The 23,584-nt window shown below is 39.6% G+C and overlaps 1 protein-coding gene across 2 annotated transcripts in view; it reads left to right on the forward strand.

Annotated features, from left to right (window-relative positions):
- The window catches only part of LOC104643098 (alpha-synuclein), a 72,674-nt gene extending 55,756 nt beyond the window's left edge, over positions 1–16,918 (forward strand). The window contains exons 6-7 of one of the 2 annotated variants that reach the window (XM_075751614.1): positions 15,193–15,282; positions 16,287–16,918. In XM_075751614.1, the coding sequence (XP_075607729.1) occupies positions 15,193–15,282; positions 16,287–16,319 (123 nt within the window). In that variant the 3' untranslated portion in view covers positions 16,320–16,918. The remainder of the gene's footprint in view (positions 1–15,192; positions 15,283–16,286) is intronic. The other variant, XM_075751615.1, reaches the window with a different exon arrangement.
- The last annotated feature ends 6,666 nt before the right edge of the window (positions 16,919–23,584 follow it).

Raw genomic sequence — 23,584 nt, forward strand, 5'->3', positions numbered from 1 at the left:
TAATGGTGGTGGCTGGGATGTGGGAGAAAGTGGCAATAGTCCATCAAAAGTCAACGCTCCTCCCCACAACCTGCAGCTCTTCTCAGTGGCTTTCTCATTCTCATAAAACATGTGGTGCCTTTTGCAGAATATTTTGAGGGAGTGTTTTTTGCTTCCCCTGAAGAATAAATCAATTTGTAGTACAGTGCATTCATTATTTACGCTAGGTTTTTCATACTGTTGAGCAAGCTAGTCATTGCTTTTTCACCAGAAAAGCTAGGCTGCTCTGTGGTACGGGACTAATTCTCTGTACAAGCACATCAGTGGGTTTGCACCAGCAGTGACTGCCTGGCCACCCATGCGATTTAACAATCATATTTTGAAGGCAATATTTTGGCTGGTAATAAATATCCAGGAGATAGCCAACACTGGGCTGAAAAAAAGAAAGGATACTGACCGTAAGGCATTTTGTGTGAAGTTACAAAGTGGTTGCTGAAGTGCAAGGCCTGACCCACAGACTCCGTCCCTGTGTTTGTAAGGCTGAAGCCTGAATTACTCATGGAGCAGGGACTCCGAGCAAACTGCAGAAGCCAGCGTGCTTAAGATGATTAATAAAAAGTCTGAACTGGTGCTGTATGGTGTAGATGAGTCATTAATGTAACAGACACGCTAACAAGCATGGGAGAGGGTTTGTGTGGGAGGGTGGAGGAGCCATCTCTCCTTAGGTTGCTGACAGAGGCTGGTTACATCTCTGTGCTCCCAGGTGTTTAATTTCAGCTTATTGGTTAGAGACACATATCCTCATAGTGTGTGATTAGTATTGTGATGAAAAACAATCACATGCACTTCAATGGGATTAACATGTTCAAGTGCTTTAGGGTATTGGTGCCCGCAGGGCTGGTGTCCTACACCTTTGAAGAGGGCAGTGTTAAGTCTGCATTCAATGAGTTGAGTGTGTCTCCAGCCATTAGTCGCGAGGCAGTTAGCTTTGAAACGGGACACAGTAATTAAAATTGATCTCATAGAAGCCCCCAAGATGTACATATGTTCTGTGCATACAGATTGTGTGGTTTGTGGGGTTCACAATCCCATCTTCTGTCTGTTTATATTAATTCTGTCATCTTTTTTCATTAAAGTTTAGGAGACAGATCAATTTTTAATTTGAGAGGGTTTTTTGCTGGAGAAATGGACAAATGATGATACATTGTATTCACATAAAGGAATTAGTACTAGATTTGAAACCAGTTAAACAATCATGGAAGGAAAAAAAATCCTTTCTTCCTGACTGCTGAATATTTAACAGGCTGCTGAATGATCAAAGGTCCCTTTTAGGATTTTAAAATGACAAGATAAAAATGAGTTTAAATTCTGTAACATTTGCATTTGTGACAGTAAGAATATGAGAAGCAATGTCAAATGCTTGAAGTACTCCCACTTGCGCAGTGATCACTGCGTCATTGTACTGATACAAGCCAATTTAGAATATTTCAGGCCTGCTATAAACGTTGGGCCTAACTCAATTGGGAAATGGGAGCATCACCCACACAACACAAAGCACTGGAGTGGTTTTTTTGCGCAGGGTAATAAGCAGCAGTATAAAAAAAAACAACTTCAGTGCTGAAGGGATTATGTTTCTGCAGTGAATAGTCATTGGGGGGGGATGTTGTTTCTAAAGTTTGCTTTGATTTACATAAATCTTAGTTTCAAAGGTGTTATTGGAACAGGTATTAGGAACACACTTTGCTTGAATGCTGTCCCTTTATATGTGAATCTTAATGCTCCTTTTGCATTGAGGTTACAGTAGAAGAGCTCTCTTATCATTGATGTAATTTGGGAAATTACAGATGGATAAATGCTGACTCTATCTCACTGGATAAAAATTGTTTGCATCAGATCTCAAAGATACCATACCTTACCATTTTAAGTAGCTTGTTCTTTGGCACTTGAAACACTTTGGATTTCTAAAGATAGTTCTTGATTAACTACAGTGTTAGTTTAGTATTAAATGTATGTAAAAGCTTTGCCTTCCATGGAACTACTTACTTCAGTGTATGCTTGAACATCTTTGGCTGAATCAGGGCTTATATGAATTTAAATGTGTAAAAATAATTCAAGTAAATCAGCTTTTAAGCTTTCATTAGTAATGTTATTTTAAGCTTCTCTTATCAGATTGCTTATATATAGTATACATTTGTTGTCACTGTTGCAAAGAATGTGTTAAATTCCTTTTCTGCAAGAATCCGTTCAGAAAAATGCTTCTGAATATTTGTGGTACTAGCTATTACTCTGTAAATAGCTTTTTCAGGATGCTAGATGGTCCAAGGCACATCCTGGTGGAAGTGTCTCCTGTTCAGGTAAATGTAGCCCAGTAAGGACCCTCATTTTACATATATATGTTTGGAATGTTGCAGGTACAGAAAAGAAATTAATAGCAGTAGAGCAGTCACTGGTGGAATTTCCAGTGCCACTGCCTTTCTTGGATAATTCTTGGCAGGTGGTCAGCTAAACCAGAGAATAAGAATCAGTTGGTTTGTTGCCTGCTCTTACAAAAATGATATGTGTGTATAACAGAAATCACTGCTATTTTCAGTAGTATGGTTTCTCATTGAATCTGCTTGTTGAACAATGCTTATTATGAAATAGTAAACACATCAGCTGGCTTTATGCTAAACCACTACAAAAATTGTCATACTTTAATGACAGCCATTGAAGTACCCCTACAATGGGTGTGCACAAATACTTAGCATCAGATAACTGAAACGAAATGATTTGGAAATCATGATTAAAAGATGATGATATAGCATACTGCTGAATTTCATTTAGTTTGTTAATGGCAACCTACACTTACTTCTAGCTTTGTGTTCCATAAAAGTATTTTCTAGTATGGCTCCTTTCTAAAATGGCATTTCCACGTAAACGCAGCAGCTGGGTGTCTTAACTGATACTGCTTGAGCATTTGCAAACACTTGGACATCCGGATGTGGCAGTCATGTGAGTTGTTTGTGCTCAGATCTGCATGGGTGATTCTCAAGATCTGATTCTCATTCTTATCCAAAGGTTTACCAAGCAACATGTGTAGAGAAATATTTTTACAGCTCGTAGCAGATAGGTTTTTGTGTTGTTTTCAAACTACACATCTTTTTCTGAAGCATGGACTCATCCTCCAGTCTTTTTGCATCATCTTCAATACTGAAAATATGAAAGAGCTCCATCATAGTGAGAACCTAAATACTGAAGATACTGTATTGCTCTGGGCAGCATATCAATGTTCACTGCACGAACTGGAATGTGGCTTGTAGGGGAAAGAACTGTAGTGACTGGAATTGATTTGCCATGTGTTTTCTCAATTCCTCCTCTGTGTTAACTGAGCACTCTCATCTCTGTATAATAAGCTTTGATAATGATTCTCATTGGCATGACATGCATGAAATTATTCTTGCACAACCTTATCTGAACTTCTGTAAATCACAGGTAGCTGACTGTTATTCCATTAATTTGATGAAGAGTAGTTTGGTTTTGTTTTTTTCTATTTATCCCCAAAGTAGAGAGTGTAATGAGTGCAATTGCTAAGCAGTATTTCACTCAGAACTTCCTGACAGAAATGTGGTTTTGCGTGCTGTTCTGAATGTGCTGATCAGAATGAATGCTTTACCTCAACATCTTTTTTTTGTGTGCTGCCTCTATGGTGTGTATGCATCATTTTTTCCTCTCATATGCTTAAAAATTAATGGGGCAGTGGCTAGAGTATGATTAGAGTCCCCTCTCTTAAGTCATAAAAGCAGATGAGGAGAAGAGGATATTTCCCTTTTGTGCTTCTTGTGGCTGTGGGACCAACTGCTTCTTGTGAATTGTAGCAGTTTATGGTGATTGCTTTGCTGTGATTCCAGTGCATTCCCAGGTGCCAAGGGCAGATCCCTGCTTAGCAGGTGAAGTTTGGGGAGCTACTGTGATTAATAATAAAAAAGGATCAGAGGGAAAGTGTCATTCTAACAATTCTGACAACTAACATTCTATGCTGCTCTGATCCTTTAAAAGCAGCTCTGCATTTTAATTTGAAATAGTTTGACAGAGTTTATTAATAGAAGGCTCTTTTTTGTAAAAATGATGCAGTAACAGTTCCCCTTTGAAGCTCCATCTATGGCTGAGGAGATCATCAGCCCGCACTGGTTTAGGTAGTTTGCTGATGTTAGATGCTTCTGGGGCTTGCTCTGCTTTTCCTCTATCAGCCTGATGAGCAGCATCTCTGCCCTACTTGACTCTGCTCCAAGCACCGAGCAGCCGCATCCCGACTCCAGCAAGATTTACCTTGTGTGCAGTTCTCATAAATGAGCACCAGAGATACAGGGTAGTGGATGCTCAACAGGTTTTTCCTAACTGTATTGGGTGGACAGAATGAGCTGCGTTAGTCCAGAGAAGACTGAAATGAGTCAGGATAACACTTTTTCCAGTATCAACATCTTGCTACAGAGAGAGGACTGTGTCCACTGGGAATAGGACTGGAAATACTGGTGCTAAATGGTAGTGAGAGAGATGGAGGTTAGACACCAGGGAAGATGCTAATGGTGCCTAATTAAGTGCAGGAAAGATTGCCTGGCGATACTGTGGGATTTTTGTCACTGGAGGCTCTTAAGGTAGCTTTTCCCAGATATCTGTCGGGAATGATTTAGGGAAAGCTGAACCTGCCTAATGCAGATGTGAGACTTAGGTGACTCCTCAAGGCCATCCAAACTTGCATTCTTATGGTTTGCTATATATGAAGAGTGGTGAAGATAGTGATTTTTATGGTATGCATCCCTTTTGGAACAGCAGCAGGTATCTGAAAAGAGGATCATAAAGACAAGCTGCTCTCGGTGGTACGAGTATAAAAATGACTCAGTGAAGTATTACACCAGGCTTATATTGACATAGATAAGAGCAGAATTTGGCTTGGTAAAGGCTGTTTTGCTTTGAACCCCACTCTCATGCAGTGTAGAGGATAGCAAACTTCAGGCTGATGCTTTCCTTCATCTAAGCCAGAAACGAAAAACAAAGATAACAGTAACAGTGCCAGGGAAGGAGGGAAAGAAAACAGATACCTAAATACTGTATATTTAGGTACTGGTCCTGTAAGGGTCTCTTTGCCTTCTACACCGTACTAAATAATCTTTATTAAATAATTCTTTGCATTTAGTTAAAAAGAATTATTTCTTCTTCTACAGGAGAAGAATAAGCTGAAGAGATGGTTTTTGATGTTTGTGTTCCATGCCACTGAACTGTGAAGTAATCTTTCGCAATGCAAGTGAAAGCTCTGAATAGTTGTATAGTTGCTCCTAAATGGGGAGATACTTCAGGAATATAAATTTTAAAATGCAGGCTGACTCTCTAGTCTTTTGTAGTGTTTGATCTGCTGCTGAATAGATTACAATTGCAGGAAATACTCCTGAAACCTTTATAGTTCAAATAATTGTTGCGGGTGCTTTTCAGAGCAAGTGCTGGTTTCTTCCTTAGAAGAAACGTATTTTTAAATTGCCCAGCTAGGTAAAGTGCTGTAATAGGTTGGAACTGAAGGAATGCTTTAGAGAGATGCTCACTGATTACAACTGAAGGGTAACCACTTCACTAACAGCACATCTGTCAATCAGTTACAGCCTTTGAAGGTGACCATGCTGCCACTAGCCCTCCTGTCAGCCCACAGCTCGATGTGCTGGAGAGGAAAAGAAATGAGTCAATGCTGATTGCGGTAGCTTATCCACTCATAGTCTAGAGAAAAGTGAAAAGGAGAAAAAGCTACCCTCTTTCCACTACCTGCAGAGATCTCTTTCTCTTTCTTTAAAAACTTCCTTGGAAATGAGAGAAGTTACTTCATTGCTTTGTGAGTACACTCACACAAGATGGGGTACAGAACTGAAATGTGTGCTGTCCCTGGGGCTGTGTGTAATGGAGTGGGAACTCATGCTGCTCATGATGCTAGAGGGTGGCTGGTCCTGCAGTTCTGTATAGGGGACTTTTTCTAAGATTAGGAGAAATAACTGTGGTTTTGAGATTGCTCTTTTGGATAATACAGCATTGAATGAACTGTTTGCATGAGTGGAGAATTCTTTTAGAGGGAACTTATTTTCCTCCTGTAATTTTGTCTCTTAGGAAAGACAATATATACCCATGGAGTCTATACAATAACTTCTTCTGGAGTTTATCTGCACTAAAAATTTGTGTAATGTTGGAATGTGATTATGATATTCAAGCAGTTTGAATAAAGTGTGGTAAAATAACTTTACAGCTGTGACTGGGACCATGCTGTTTAAATCATCTTTATTGACTTAATGGAGCCAAATCCAAACAAGGTAGCTCATTTCTGTGGTGACTGCAAAGCTGATGTGTACCATTGTTTTAGTTAATGTGATCAGTCAAGATAATGTATCATTATGTTCTAGTTTTATTTAATGAAGACAAAGCTTGGGTATCATCCTTGGAGGTCATTCTTGGTTCATACAGATTGGAGAGTCCTCCATTGCTACAGGGGGATAGATGGATTGAGCTAATCCCATGGAGCTCCTGACAGATACAGGGCCAGGCTGTTCTTAAAGACTTCTAATTAAGGCAATTCCTTTAGTATTATATAAACTTAGTTTACTTATGCTTTCCTGACAGGTTCCTTCATCTTTCCTCTCTGTTCTGGATGTGATCATTCCTGCTGTTCTCCTTTGGGATCTCCCAACATCCCTGGCAAAATGTATTGTGTAGACTGAATTCTGTATTCAGGGGAAGGCACCCTTGGGCTGGATTAGACCAAGTAGATTACCTCACAGACCTTGTTAATGCATGACAGAATGGCTTGCCTTTTTTGCAGTAACATGAAATTGCTGGCTTATGTTAGTCTTTGACTTTGTAATTCTTTTCTGTGCACCGTTTGCCCTTCCGTTTTTCATTTGGTGAGTGCCCAAGTGTAGCATATTAACACCTTTTCCTATTGAGATGCATCTTATTTCAGTCACTCAATTTTGTCCAGATATCTTTGAATTATGTATTAAGAATAACAAAAATAAACTCTGGCTGTTTATTGTTACTACTTAATGCGTAAAACCGAGCGTAAAGTTAGGTGCAGTCCTTGGTCCTTCTTCCAAATCCTTATTGAAAATACTGGTATACTGGACTCAAGATTTCTGTGAAACTGCACTCTGAAACTTCAATTTTGAGAATGTAAGTCACGATGTTGATAGTGGATATTGTTTGAGCAGATCAATTACCTTAAAATATTTTTATTGACTTATGCTTCTTTACCTTGTTCAGGAGAATGTCAAGTGAGGCACAGCTGTGACCACATCCCCCTGATGTGAAGTTTAGTTAGCATGTAACATTCCCACTGTTATGCAATTAGAAATTACTTCAGTCTTTCTAAATGGTAAGCTCTAGGGTTTTTTTTCCCTGCCTGTGGAATTTTCAGTGTTACCATAGATTTGGGAAGCTGAAAAGGATGAAGCTGAAAAGACTCTGTGTTCTGGATGCATTTACATGTGTTACTTGATGGCACATTGACACAGCCCCTAGGCAACCTGATATTTTAAGTGACCTGTAATTAATGCACGTGTCCATCACTGTAAAACTCAAGCTGGGCAATGGCCGGGTTCTCCATGTAATCCACATCCATTTATCAGCAAATAACAACATACCAGCAGCTCTAATTAGGTAATTTACCAGCTTGGTTAATGCAAAACATAAATCTGAGTTTGAGGAAAGTTGATTGCTCCCAGAAATGTTCCTGTTGTACTCTGAACTGAGTTGAGTCTCATCTTTACAAGTAATATTAAATGAGGAATTTTAAAGGCAGGAAACAAAAATATACACAATCTATGTTGTATTGAAATTTGGTTTTCCAGGAATTTACAACAGTTCGTAAATTGTAAACAGCAAGTACTTCCAACTGTTTGTAGACACCAAGATGGACCTGTAACCACAGACACTTAGACAGTCTTTTCATGTTCGTTCCTCCTTCCATAGGCCTCAGTCTTTATCCTTTTCACTTTCGTCATTGTCAACTGAAAGGCATAAAAACATGAATCAAAACGCAACCTGTAGCACTTGCTGGCACTGTTAGCCTTTCATGAGAATTGTGCTATTGTGCTGACATTTATTTGTTTAATTAAATGTCTCTTCTTGACTTCCACTCTCCTTAAATGGAGACTCCATTTAAGGAGAGTGGAAGTCCTATTTCATTATTGGTACTCTGAATGTGTTGTGCACTGGATCAGCTAGTTTCCTTCACACCTAATGCTTTCTCATCATTTCCTTCACTTAGGTGTTTATCTTAGGGAAAATTAAAACAGTTTACTTTCCAGCTAGTGGATGGATATGACACCTCTCTGTATCTCTGGAGTAAAATGACTAGACTGTTGCTAATGCTTTGTCATTCACAGCTGAGGCTTGGAGGCACTGACTGTTGCAATGAGTGAGCGGGAGCTTTAGAGCATCCTAAGCTGACCTGGCAACTCAGTTACAACTGGTCAGCTCCACATATTTAATACCTTAGGACTAGGAAAATAAATAAATTGAGGCCACTGTAGCATTTCTTTGCTTTGTATGTTGCTGGGAATTTGCTGTTGTGCAAGGGTTTTTCCTCCCATCAGGTAAGTTGGGCTTTATGGACAAAATACCTGTAAAGAATAAGTTACCAAATGGAAAAGACAGTTATTTGTTCGCTTAGGTCCAATATCCAGTCCCCAGGTATCCTGATATTTGGTGGAGAAGAAAGAATACAAATTATTTTCTTTTCAAAGGGGAATTTTAAGCCCATTGGCACAGTAAATTGTTATTCCGCTTGTAGGAAGAGGTGAATTTGGACAGTATGCATAACAGCTGCACTGAGGGTATACAAAAGGAATCCCAATTTTTTTCTTTAAGGTCCATCATATAATGACTGACAATTCCTGAAGAAAGTTCTTAGAGGGTGCATAACACCAAAATGAAATGGGTTTATTCAGGCTGGAGGGATATTCAGTTACCAGTTGTAAGGGCTTAAGGCAGCTCTGCTGAGTTATAGCTTTGGGATGCAATAGCAGGCACAAGACCAACAGCTTTAGGGATAATCAATTTACCTCTAAATAATGGTGTGGTAATAAAGACAGATTACTAGTACAATTATCCAGACTGTAACAACAGCAAAATCAATAATTCACTAGTACTGGGCTAGACTTAATACCCAGGCTTGCAAAGATGTACCATGGCTATCAGGCAGGAAGCAGGCATGGCTTCTCCAGACAAGCTACTTGGACCAGTTGACGAGCTTGGGGAATGTCAGATTCCCTCATGGGACTGTCCTTTCTATTGTTGAGTTGGGAAAGCACTGTTTGGGCTTCTTCACCAAGCATCACATCCCACCTCTCTGCCAGTTATGTCCTTGGTGTGCACAGGGCTTAGTACAGTGTAAGGCAATACTACCCTTGCTCTAATCTATCATTACATGGTAATTTTGCAAGGTAATAATGCTATTGGATGTGATTTTTTTAATTTAATTTTTTACATTCTTATTTTTATTTCAAACTCCCCCAGGTACCAGCTGGTGTGTACATAAAACAAACTGGACTATGTTAAAAATGCTTTACACAGAACATTTCATTGGAGTCTCAAAGGACTTTCTGAAAGGGACTTTAAAAGTCTTTACAAAAGAGGTGTACCAAAACTGTCTTGTAAACCAGTTTTTCTGTATTCTAATTCACTGCTTTTTCCATAGTGCCTCTTATCTTGGCTAGCAGCTAGTCAATAATTAGAAAACAGTCAATAACAGACTGGCAAATGATGTGGTGTGACCAGTGCTCATTGAGTTTATAATATTCTGTTTAATTGCAATTAACTATTACTTCTCATGTTACATTGATTTGTTAGGTGCAAGCCAAGCCTCACCTTATTTTTATGTATATGATTGATTATGGATAGTAGAGCTTTCTACTAGAGAAAAAATCCTCCCACAGCATCTGCATGGGAAATTTCACAGAGGTCTCAAGAACACACAGGAAATCAGCCCGTGTGAAACAACATGAATGTGAAAGTTTGCAGGGAGCTTATCAATGTGTATAAATACCTGACAGGAGTGGTGGTAAAGGACATTTAACCAGGCTCTTCAGTGGTGCCCAGTGAAATCCCAGGAGGCAGTGGGCACTAATCGAAATGGAGGAAACTCCATTTAAATGCAAGAAAAACCTTTTTCACTGTGCGATTAGTTAAACACTGGACCAGATTGTGAAGCCTTCATCTGTAGGGATGGTCTAGGGATGGTCAAAACCCAACCAGCCGTGGCCCTGAGCACCCTGCTGTGGGTGACCCTGCTCTCAGCTGGGAGGTTGGACTAGACAATCTCCGCAGGTGCCTTCTGACCTCTGGGATTAGTGGAAGCGACTTCCAGGGTGATCTCTTGCCAGTATAAACATTTTAAGAGCTGACACTTTGGTAGCTTGATTTATTTATCTCAGAATATAAATCACTCCAGAAGGAATTAGTCTCCAGTAATCATGAGAATATACATGACTGTAAGACTCCTTCAGCATTGATAATGGAAAGAAAAAGCGTGTCACTAGCCAGAGAGATAGTAAATTATAATGCTTAGATTAGCTGCTGAATTGCAATTACAATGCTTCATTTTGAAGTTGCTTTTGTCTGTGACTTGAGATAAAGTAACTTCTTTTGGATGGCAATAACTTGGCGTTGAAAAACACGTCACCGAGAGGACTGAATGCACACCCCTGAAGGTGACCGTTTTGCCACATGGTGCTGATGTGGTACCATCAGCAGACCACTTGGTCTGTTTTCGATGTGTAGAAGATCTTAAACAGTCTCTCCCATTCGACCAAGAGAGGTGGGAAAGAATGGGGTGCAATTTTCACCAAAATCACTGAAATAAGAGAAACCCTTTTGGTGATGTTTTTCTGGTAAAAGGAATCGGCCTGACGTTTTGGCAAATACTCCATAATTTAAATAGACCCAGGTCTTCAGGAAGACTTTTTAATTAGTTTGATTGCTATTTTATTGCAAAAGTGGGTCATTTCAGTCACATGCACAGCTTAGCTGGATTCATTCCCGTAGTAAAGGAGGAGTCAACATTTTGAAGCCATTGCAGCAAGTAAGTTCTACTTCACATCTTATTTTTGCTGTTCTTGTTTACCAGTTATTTTGTACCTGTTCTTTGAGCCAGAACTGGTGCCTAGGGTCATGCAAATGTACCACTTTACAGTGATGGGTCCCTGTCTCCCCTTTGTTTATAAAATGATGTAAATTGCTCAACAAAATGAGAGCACAGCATGCTTTAGGAGGGAGGGTGTACACCATAGCGGTTCACTCTCAGGGAAGGTGTGGGTGGGCTTCTGAGGTAGCCTGATAGCACATAGGGCTGTGCAAGTCTGATAGTCACGAAGCTTTGTCAAGGCGGGCAGGAGTGCTGACAGCACGAACTGACACCACCGTTGGGAAGGGCAGCATGGCGTGCTCTGCTCTAGCTAGCCGCAAAAGCTTGCTTTCCATAACATGGGGTCTGAGGGCACAAGACTCTCTGGAGATGTAGAAATAAAGTCTTAACCAGAGTGACCAGGCTTCAAACCAAGATATAGGTGGGGATTTGCTTTTTCTTAAGGGAGTCCTCAAGGGACAAGCAGATGTCCTCACCTCACCATTCTTTTAACAGTTTTTAAAGTGTTTTCCCTGCAAAAGAGCTCCTGCTCCCCATTGAAAATCTGACTTCATCTCTGAGAAGCTTTTGTTTAGCTTTTCAGATCGTCTAATAAAAACCTGTCCTTCTATATGGCTTAAGAATAGAGGTGGCAGCTTCAAGAGGAAAATGTGTCTTTCATACCAAGACAAGAATTGGTCTATTGGGTGTTTTTCCTCTTCCATAACTGAATTAGGATATGGAGTTATTGATCATGAGAACATAAAATTGCATTTCTTTATTTTAAAGGAGGTAAATAATGATAGAAGGTGTACCTTAGATGGCTCTGTGTTACTGGGAATGGTTGTTTACTTCTGTGATATCCTAACTTCGGAGGGATGGTACATCAGAAGCAGAGAGCACCGCCGTTAAAAATTATGTGGTCACCTATGCTATACATTTAAATGTAACAAATGTGACCCTAAGTAATGTCATTCTTGTCTGAACTGCAGGGACATCAACATGAAAGGTGGTGTTTGTGTTACTGTTTGCAGCTGGACAAAGGTGATAAGGCTTTTGCAGGCAAACGGTTCCCTTGATGGTTTTGTACAGCTTAGGAGTTGTTTCATTTGAAAAAATATTGCTGTTGTGATTGATGTTGTATTTTACTAGTGCTGCTGATTGTTTTATTTGAAGCTGTAGAGGCATCTCCATCCTGAGCTTGCTGAAGGACCTTGGGAAGATGATGAATTCAGCCCTTTTTAGGCATTGTGTCTCTGTAATCCTGATGGACAGTCCAGACCCGTGGCAGAGGTTCCTAACAAACAAACAGCACATGAGCCTAGAAGCTTTTCTTTGAAATGCGGCTGGCAAATCTTTTTCTTCCTTGTTACTAATGGTCCTGGCAATTTCACTTGCCATCTGTTTTCCTGCTACAGATAACATTAAGCTGCATGCTTTCTTCCTCGTGCAACCTCAGGACCAATTTTAGGCACAGTTTTACTTGATGTACTGATTGTTAGCTGAAGCTGTTCCTCAATGATAGGGGGAAGCAGAAATTAAATTATAGTTTGGATTAAACAGGAGAGCAGTACACTGGAGCTGTAGGTCCTTAGAACTGATATGTTAGATCAAGTGCTCGGTAACAGCTTTAAAATTTGCATTGCACACACTATTTAGCTATTTCAGTCAAAGCTCATAGGGCTTGATGCTACTTCTTGTAAAAGTAAATAGGCATAGATACTCCTAAAAATGTGTTTAGAAGCTAGGGTAATTAAATATTGCATGTCAAATACTCTTAGGAGCTCAACTGTTTTAATAAGCTGGGGCAGAACTGTAATTGGGCCAGGTTTTTCTGATAATTTCATGCTTGAAAAGTTACCAGTCATGTTGAACATCCAAATTTGTTAGTTCTTCTGGAAGACACAGGTTTAAATAAAGATATTAGCCATCTTATTCATTGGTGTCTCTTGACTTTTGGAATTTGTTCCATGTTTTCTATGCCATAGAGCAGCTCAGTGTGTTAACTGATAGCAGGCACATGCATGGAGAGAACTTGGCAGAATAGTAGGCATTGACTCCATATGGACTATACTGTTTCTCTAAAGCAAAAAGCATATCTGGCCCCACTGACAAGCAACGGGACCAGATATCTTCATGCTGGAACTTCAAAGTCTGGAGTAAGAGCTAGGGAGATTAATCTACATCATGGAAATAAATTCTGCACATCATGGACTTTGAGAGTGGAAAAACGTGTGAACATGCACATGTATCAGTGCCAGAAAAGGTGACCGAACCAGGGAAGAACAGGATTCGTATCTGGCAGATAAAGTCACAATTTGTGCATGGAGACATGCAGGCAAGTGAGGAACACAGTATTATGACTAAGGTTACTTGGTTAAACCAGGGAGCTGATAATGTGGCAAACTGTGAACATCAGAAGCATGATAAATAGTGTGAAAGTAAAGAGGGTTTAATGCCACCTGTTCTGTATATTATTTTCTATTTTGTGTTAAACTCGCAGAGGTAAGTTTCAGGTTTAGCTTCTCTTATCCTCATTTTATCTATATCCTAAATTTAATTTAGCATTACTATCCTCTAAATTGCAGATTTTGAACAATTACCTCATTAGTCTGGTTTATGACTGACTTAATTTTGTATTTCTGTCTATGCTACCAGCCTGCAGGGGGCTTTTTAAGTGAATTTCTTCCTGAGTGTCCGTAATTGTTTTTAGTGCATTTCTGTCTAGATTGGCAACTGGTATAAATCAGCATGGTCACAATAGTTCCACTGAGCTACTCTGCCTATTTTCATACCAATTTTCTTACAGTTCAGGATGAACTCCAGCAGTCTTTGTTCTGGCAAAACTCATGTTTCTTCTCTGTGAATTTCTGTAATAGTAACTACTACAGGAATTGGCCCAATTGAAATGTTTGGGGTTTTTCCGTTATAATTTGTGTTTGTTTCAGGTGGTAAGTAGTATATGTAGTTCTAGGACAACACTTAAGTCATTTTACTCAGCAAATTATTCTTTACACTGTTGCAATCCCATTAATTCCAAGAGGTTCTTATGAAAATTGCTATATAAAATAGAAGAAATTCTATAATGGTCAATAATAGATGCCCAGTAAAAAATGTAAAAAGCTGGGTATCAGGTGGTGCCGTGTATCATATACTAATATTGCAGAGAGTAACATGTTGGTTGACAAAAGAAAGTTTGTAGAGGTGTGACCCATTAAAGGAAAAAAAGCTTTTCCCAATACAATTAGGTTCTAAAACTGGAGGAAGAAAACAGCATGCAATAGTCTGAGTTACAACAGTTATCCCTTTTTGGCCACTTTGAACTGTACTGTGAAAATGCTAAAACTGTAAAATAAACAATTATTTATGAGAGGAAAATATAAAAATATAAAATGATATTCAATTATATAAAATAATTATATTCAATTATATTCAATTATATAAAAATATAATTGAATTAATAACATTAGAAAATATATAATTAAATTATATAAATATTATATAAATATATGAAATTATATAAATGTCATTTGTGTGCCTTGATACTATCCAATTCTTTTGGCATACTTTTACAACTACTTTTGCATACCTGTGCCTGTATTCCCCCAAGTAGTTCAACAGTAATTAATGTGATAACCTACTTAAACAATTTGTATGGGACTATATTTCCTAGATCCATTTCTTAAGGAGCAAAAAACTTGTTTTGCTTTGCTTCATGACTTGACCAAAGCATTTTCAGTGGGATTAAAATATTTTCCAAAGATATTCAGCAAGTTGGTGGTGGTACTGTTCTTTTGTTCAGATTGACTTCTTGGCCTGTCCATGGCAAGAGAGAAATGGGATTATCAGCATTTCAGCTATTCAGAAAGGTGATAGTAGTCATTCCAATGAATACCCCTGTGGAACATGGAGAAGATCTTTCTGGAGCTAATGTCCTCTAGCTCTTCACAACCCCTGGCACCATTCCACAACCAAAGGACAGGCCAAGAAGTCAACCACTGATGGGGAGGAATGACATGCTTTGGTGTAAATGGCAAGGCAAGCAGTTGCAGTCTGTCACTTTTCTTTTTCTGTTTTAAATGTAGAATGAAGAAGGTTTCCTGCAGGAGGGAATGGTGAATAATACAGATGTTCCTGTGGATCCTGAAAATGAGGCTTACGAAATGCCTCCAGAGGTAAATCTGTTGTGGTATTTGCTGTGAATGCAGGTAGGAGAGAAGGGCGCAGGAGGGGGCTGCATGCTGGAGTTACATTAGCCTGGCACAGGCTGGTGCTGTGAGCTGCAAGGGCACAGCAGAAACGCAGTCTCTTTGGCCACAATCTCTGAGAGATACAGTGCTGGGAATCAGAAAATCCATTGCTTTCTTGATGGGAAGTTTAATGGGAAAATAATATGTGTGTTTTTAAACACTTGTGTCTGGGTTTCTGAGTAATCCACAGTAAACTTGTTTCTTTTTCTTATGTTTGATAGGGTATATGGGAAAAACTGCATCTTTATAGATTGTTTTAATAGCTTGACCATTTATCAAAGCATCATGCTTTGTAAGACATGATAATTTATTATTATGCTCCTAAGTTAATGCAATTATGGGAGTAAATTATTTTGTTGTTTTTCAGGAACCTGCTATCTAAAATATTATGACAATGTCTGGCATGATGCATTGGTAGTTGGAGTGGCAGTTTCACAGTAGCACAGATAACTAGGCTGAAAAGGAGAGGTGTAAAACATTTAGGCCATGATCCAGTAAAAGTCTTGAAGGCATGCTTGATCGCTAATGCTTGAATATCGCTGAAATTATGGGGGCTGCTCATGTACCTGTAGTTAAACACACATTTAAATGATTTACTGACTCGTGCGAGTATCTGCAGCACCTGGTGTACTGTTCAGCCCGGAGGTGGTCCTCCAAGTGAATGGCCATGGGTGGCCTCGTGAGTTCCTGGCAACTTCAGTTGAATGGTGTGTTAACCGCTGTAAAAGCCTAATTCTCCCATAAATACCACAGCTTATAAGGTACAGCATCTAGAAGATGTGACAAAATAATAATAAATGGCAAGATCCTGATCACATGTAAATCCATAATATTTTGGCATTAATTCCACTAGGACTAGAACAAGCAGTGAAAGTAGGATGTATTTATCTAAAATACTAGTTGTGCTGATTTCTGCTCTCCTCATTTAGGAAGAGTATCAAGACTATGAACCTGAAGCATGAGAGTCCTTTCCTTCCTTTATATCTCCTGAAATCTACTAACTACTAAAGACGTCCCATCCTGTACAAGTGCTGAGTTCCAATGTGCCCAGTCGTCAAATTTTTTTACAGTTTTTACGGTGTATTTTGAAGTCTTCCATCAGCAATGATTGGAGTATCTGTGACTGCATCCACCTTGTTTCAGCATTTCCCTCCTGCTGAAATGAAAGCTGGTTGGCAGGGTCATTGTTGTGCTGTGGATATTGTGGCTTCAAGTTTAAAAGTTAAAAAAAGAAAATATTAAATAAAAACACCTAAGTGTCTACTGCTTATTTCTAACTCTGTACATGTTTTGTTGATAGGCTGTCAGTAATTTGATATTGTTTATGATACAATTTTTATTTGTTTCCTATGACTATTCTTTCTGTGCAGAGATGACTTATTGTGAGAGCTTTATATATATGTGTATGTATTATACATATAAAAAAGTAATTGAGCATGAACTATGCACCTATAAATATTAGCTGTTGAAATTTTATTGTTTTGTGATGTGTTTTATTAACTTGTGTCTGTAAATAATGGTGTTCAACTGAAGCGAATAAAATGTAACCTATTAAAATGAACTTCTAAATTAGTGATGATTCATAACACCTTCTTTCCTGTCCAAAAGCTCATGTTAAAGCATTCAGGCTGTGTTGCTTCCTGCAAAGGAACTGGAGGGACAAAACCAGCAAATGGAAGCCCAGTCTATACCAAAACCAGGATGAAGAATGAGAGTATCATGGCTGGGGTATCCTCAGCTGGAGTAAATTGTTGACAAAATAGATTCATTTGTAGTGCTAACCAGCTTTCTCTTGTAAGGAGAACCTGCAAGTAAATGAAGCCATTAATAATGGGTTGCAGCAAATTATCAGGAAATTGTGAGGCCCTTTGAAGAATTACTGTTTCAAGGTTGTTAAAGTGCTGGGCTATACAGAAGAGTGATGCATTAGTTGCAATCAATTTGTCTTGTATAATGTCCCATTTAGCAAGAGTACAGTCTACTGTCTGTTTTTAGACATGGTAATTTTAGTTATTATGTTGCCTGGATACTTTTCTGTATAGTGAAAAGATTTAAATGTGACCTGGTTTTACTCCTCTCATATTTTATTATCTGTTATTTTGGGTCAAATGTTGCCTCTAACCTGAACCATACAATGTTTTTTGTTGTTGTTTAATCCTGAGTAGGATTTTGAACTTCCCTTACAGCTAGTCTTTCCAGTGTTCTGTGGCTTGGATCTTAAAACAGGGTAAGTATTATTGTCTGTTTTTATAAATGGGGAAACTTAGGCACAACTACATAATGCATGTCACTAGTATGCACAAAAAGAGACCCAAAACCCCATAGGCCGATCTATCAACTTTTTCTGGAACTTGAGCTCCTTTCTGGCTTTCTGCAACGTTTCTGGTGGAATACACACCCAACGTGGAATAGATCCTTCCAGGTATGTACGCATCCCTGCTGCATATAGTGGGAGCTGATGGTGTAGTACTATGAGCCAAAATCACGTGAACATAGTGGTTTCACAATGCTTAGAAAACCAGTGCTTTAATTTCCCATGTCATCCCTTATTGTCAACCCCATATTTCTAAGGAAATTCATCTATTTCAGAAGAATTGCCATCAAGCTCTTTTTTCAAAGCAATTAAGAATTCCCTTGATCATTTCAAACAACTTGTATTTTCATCAATAGTTAAATTGCTTAATGGAGCCTGAAGTCCTGCGCTCTTTTGCAGAAATCTTTCATGATAACCTGCAACAACCTACTAACAATTTGCAGTTTCCTTCACAGGCAGTGTGTCAAAAGAATCTCTCAAGGACTTCTTTACTGTTGAAATTCATCTTAGTGCCTCCATGGCAAATCTATTGATTGCGTCCATGGAAAACTCGTATGAGGACAGGGCACAATGTGAGATACTGCTTTTATAATTATTAACACTGTTTAAGGATCTTCCTGTTCTAGTAGAAGGATTTGGGAAGAAAAGCCCGATGCTGTAGTGTGATTTTTCCCAGCCTGCTTGCAGAGTCTTATCCACCAAAAGCAATAACTGAGAACAGTCAGATGCCTGATGCTTCAGGAAATAGCAGCCTAAGTAGAATATGTATTTCTGTTGTTCATCTTCTCTTCCACAGCCCACAGGTCTTGATTGTTCTATTGTTTCTCTATTAGGGAATCAAGTTAAACTGTTTTGTTGCTCGCATGTTGCAAATAAGTCATGCACTTCTTAAATAAGCTGTGGGGAGCAGTGAGTCATAAAAAGCAGTATTAAGAATAAATTGACTCCTGAGACTGGCTCATTGTCTGAGCATGTAGGAGTTAATTATTTTCTTTCATAGGTTAACATCAGCAAATCATTCAGAGTTTTCAGGTCATTCAAAATGTACCATAGGTGATGGCCTCTTGCAAACATGCCCTCAGATGGCCCCGAAAGTCCATGGGACCTCTGGTTACTATGGCAGCACAGTGTGATGCACTGCTCTGGTAACAAACTGCATTTTAATTAGATTCCTTAAGGGCTGTCCAGCCATCCTTTCCAGGTAAACTAAATGCCATTTTGTCTTATTTCCTGCAGTGAGATGAATACTGACGCATGGATTGCAAATGTCAGAATTGTGTTGGATGCTAAAGCTGAACTAAATAGGTACTGCTGGATTCAGATACTTTTTAAGTGCCTGCCCTGGGTTTTTAAAAAATGCTTCTGCTGTTGTAATAACATTTGCTTAAGCAATGCCTGCCAGAGAGGAATATACCTCAGAGCCTTCTTTTCCTTAAGAGCCTAGATTTCAACTCAAACTGAAAGCAATTTTCTGTCCTCAAATTGTGAGTTAATAATGAGTATCACCATATCCCAGTCCTTCAGGGGAAAAAAAAAACCCACATGTTGCTTTTTTTGATTGATTTTGACAGATTTAATTGGTCTTATAATGGTTCCTAATTAGGCCCATTTTAGTAATGTTTTTATTACTGTAAATCATAGTGTTAATACTTGTGTTATGTGCCATAGGTATACGTCGTATTTGAGGAATAAGGCAAGAAATGCCCTCCTCCCCCCCGCCAAGACTTTTCTTCTTTCCCTCAAGACAGTTGTAGACAAGTTACAGTGAATTACAGTGTCCTAAACGTGAGGAAAAGTAATATGCCTGCATCAGAAAGCACGTGTTTTACTCACTGGCTTTCACAGCGTGGGCAGTCTAGGCTCAGTGATTCTCCTATGGAACCATCTGACATGGGCAGCAGGTCAATCAGCTGCAGCAAACTCAGAGTAGAGACCTCTGCCTCCAAGAGCTGGGAGACTCTGGAATTCAGGGCCATCCATTTAATGGCTGGAATTCTTCCAGGAGCTCAATGGAAGACAGGTACAGAATAGCTACCTATGCATATTCATAAAATCTTAATATACCATGCAGAACTACTTAATTGCTTCTAAGATTTGATCCAAAGTTCACTGAAATCAGTGGAAAGATTCCTGCTGGCTTCACATGGGGGCTTTAGGACACCCGTAGCTCCAGGATGCGTTTGATCTCCTCATACAAATGACATGTGGCAGTCCGTAGTGACATGGTGAGTTTCCAGTTCTTTTGTATATGATTTTTAGGGAGAACATAACTGCTGAAACCCTTGCTTCTAGGGTTTCCTAAGGCACTGGCTGTATGGTACTTTTTTTGTCGGATGGTGCGCGGTGGAGGTGATGCTCCAGGCCTCTGATCTCTAACTCACTGAAAATAAAGGGAGTCTTTTCATTGACTTATTGTGGGTACAGATGATTCCTGGTGCCACTCTTAAGTCTGCATAGAACTCAGAGATGGCAGAGATCAGATGATTGAGGTCCCTCTGCAGAATATGCAAGAGTAGCAGAAGTAGCACAAAAACAAAGATTACCATAAAATCCCACAGGTAATTCTTTGTCAGGGTTTCTCAGCAGCGCTATGGTCTTATCCGCTGGCATAATACCGTGCTGTAAATACAGCATGGTACAGCATACCTCAAATACTGGGTTTGAATGGAGTAGTTGCCCTTAGGTATTGCAAGCTTAGAGGTAATTGCTCCTCCAGTTAATTGAGATTTAGTGACATATTAATGCAACTTAAATCTTTGTATTCTGCTCTGGAATAACTTAGGAGGTAAGTGGGAGAACATAGTTGGTTCCCTGATACTGGTTTTGGGTTTGATTTCAGTCCACACAAGGCTTGCAGTGACTTTGTCTAAATTTTGGCCCCTAGCTTGAGGTTTTCAGTATTACTGGAAAAGACACTAGTAATGGTCTTCAAGTATAATCATTCTGCTTGGATATATGTAGGTCTGAACTATTAGTATCAGTTTTCACATAAGCAGACTTGCTCTTGAGTTATGGTAACCAAGAGCAAATGAGATCTTAGCCTTTATATCTCTATGCTGCATTTTTTAATGGAAAGTATCATCTGCGTAAATGCAGACATAAACAAGTTTTCTCAAGTCTGCCTGACATTTAACGTGTAACTCAGAAGGTTCCTCTGATCTAAAAAAGGCTGGCAGATGGAGAAACAGCAGGTGAAACATCAGATGAGACAGCCAGGAGGTAACAAACAGGGTAGGAAACTAGGTCAGATGAGACTTCTTCCATGTTGGAAGAAATGCTTCCTCCAGTGGAGGCATAAAAGTGAGTTTTCAGCATTTTCCATTAATATTTACATCTCTGAATAGGTCAGAATCTGTCAGTATCCGATACATCTGCGGGGCATATTTCTGTGGAAAAGGTGAACGTCTGAGACTTATGAGTGTGCTTTTTACAGCCGCAGCATTAGGAGACCTCTTCACAAGAGGCCAGAGCAGCCGTACATTTTTGATGATTAACTTGAGATTTAACAAGGAGAGTGTTGTTACAAAAAGAGCACTGCTGAGATACCTCAACTTCTTTTCTTTTTCTCTCTACTCACCACTCCCACATTGGTTTATTTCTCTCCACTAACCTGCTAAATTTTCAGAGGGTCCCCATTGCTATGTCAATTTTTCTTGCAAAATCTTATTCCAGCCATTGTGTCTAGTATATTGTGAGGATACGCTACTGTCTCCAAAGACACGGCAAGGCAGAGGCACTGCCCAAAAGTGCTGAGGCAGAGAGGCATTGTGGCTGTTTAAGGAGGGCGGAGGAGGAGGTTGGAGAAGCAAAACAGGCGTGAAAGCCTTGCTGAGAATTGGCTGGCGTTCATCCTGCCTCCCTCCCTGGGGCAGTGCTGCTGGTGTCAGAGGCTAGCGATAGAAGATAGCTCACGGTTTTACGCTGCTTCCAGGGACAGACACCTCAAGGAGCTGGGTAAATGCAGAACAAGGCTGCTTTGCTCTGCGTGAGGCAGAATTCCCATGCTGTTTGAGGAGACCTGGTTTTTTTTATGTTAAAGTCTTCTATTTTGATTTTTTTGTGTTGAATTCCTCTGTTTTTCTGCTACCTGATAGTCCTCTGTACCAAGAAAACAAAAGCAATTGACCAAGGAGTGTTACAGATTAATAAATATAAAACAAGTATAAAAGCTGGTTTTATCAGTCTCCTGCACAGAAAAGTTCAATGCCTATGGGACTGTTAGCCTCTGTTTGATCAGGAGTTTTATTCATATGAATTTCAGTTGTAAAATTCTGTGAAGCCTTGCAAAAATAAGAGGCTCATCCGATGTTAGCATTTGATAAGACAGCATCCTGCTGAATTGGTCACATTGCCCACTTCCCAAAACCAGAAAAATTCTTCAAGGAGCAGCCTAGCAAGAAGACAAGACAGTGCTGTTGAGTAAAAGTGGACAAACACGTTAATAGTGAAAATGTAAAGGACAAGAATTTACAAATGCTACATAATAAGGCCAAAAAGAAATGAAATCTCATATCTTGGTCCACTAAGTAAGTGGCAGCTTTCACTGGCAAAGAAAGGTGATGGCAGCTCCCATGACACACTTAAAACTCCTCCTATTTATTCAGCCCCCTCACTCCAAAATTGTTTTTCCTCCTGGCCCAGATTTGCAGCAAGAAAGTGATATATTTCATTTAAATAACTGGGTATTCTTCCATGTGAAATAAATGAAAGTGAATTCAAAGCCTTCAGTTTTCTGTTTCATTCTCAGTTTTATGAAAGCTCAACAAGTTCAAATACAATGATCGTTCTAGTCTGTTGCAGTCTGTGCGAAAGGCAGTTGCAGTGCACTAAAGGGACAGATCTCCTGTATCAACACATTTCATGGAGATGAGTTTTTCCTGCCATTAGGAGTTGCTCAATGTCCGCATGTTTATAATCTGGGTTTGCTATTGACTGCACCCGATAGAGACCTGCTATTTGGAAAATGCTTGAAGAAAGGAAAGGAATTGTCCTTTTTTTTTTTTTTTTTAAATGCACTGTTGCTACTACACTTCTGGACTAGGTGTTCTCGATACAGCTACATCAATTGAGAATCACATTTATTCTCACCCGTGTTTAGTGCTCTTTCAGAGGCTGAAGCACTTGTCACTGTGCCAGTTCCACTTGACTGAGCGTGATAACAAAAGCACCCTGCCCAGAAACCCTGGCATTGCCTAGTTACACAATGGATTTTTTTGGCAAACCTTTATTTTGTGGGGTTGGCCTTCTGCTCCTAGGAACAGCATGTTTTTTCTGAACCCCTGACTGCCAGTGGGATGTTGACTCCTATGTGACCGTGAACAAGCTCTTCATGTAAACCATCATGTTAAATCAAAGTAGTCTGTCTGTCTCTCATGAAGAGATAAGCGATGCTGCTTAAATAAAGGGAATTACCTTGAGTTCGAGTATACCCCTGAACAGACGAATGCTGGCGGAGCAGCTCTGACCTGGAGCACCTTGTTGGCAAGGCAGCTCTAGGAGGATGTTAGCTGGCTGACGCAAGTCAGTCTAGAGGAAATGAAAGCAAAAACGCATGCTCCCTCAGGAGAATGGGTAGATCTGAAAGAAGAGAATTGGTGGTGAGAGGAGTGCACTTTGGGGAGAAATGGCATTTAACATGTTGATAAATTGCCCATCTGTTTTCTCTCTTTAATCACTTGGTCTTGTCTTACATGTTGCAAGGTTGCTGGAGAAAAGGTCACTGCCTATTCCACGGCTGTTCACTCCGAGTACAATGAGCCCCCAGATATTACTGAAACGTAAGTGAAGTGTGAGAATAATATTGTTAAACTGGAGGCTCATGAGTTTTGAGTGTTTTGCCTCTGGAGACCCTTTTGAAATCTGCAGGAGAACAGTATGGGTTCAGCTCTCAGCCCCTGCAGGCTACTTCAACTC

This window comes from Balearica regulorum, chromosome 4 (genome assembly GCF_011004875.1).
Source record: "Balearica regulorum gibbericeps isolate bBalReg1 chromosome 4, bBalReg1.pri, whole genome shotgun sequence".
In the NCBI taxonomy this organism is placed as follows: Eukaryota; Metazoa; Chordata; class Aves; order Gruiformes; family Gruidae; genus Balearica; species Balearica regulorum.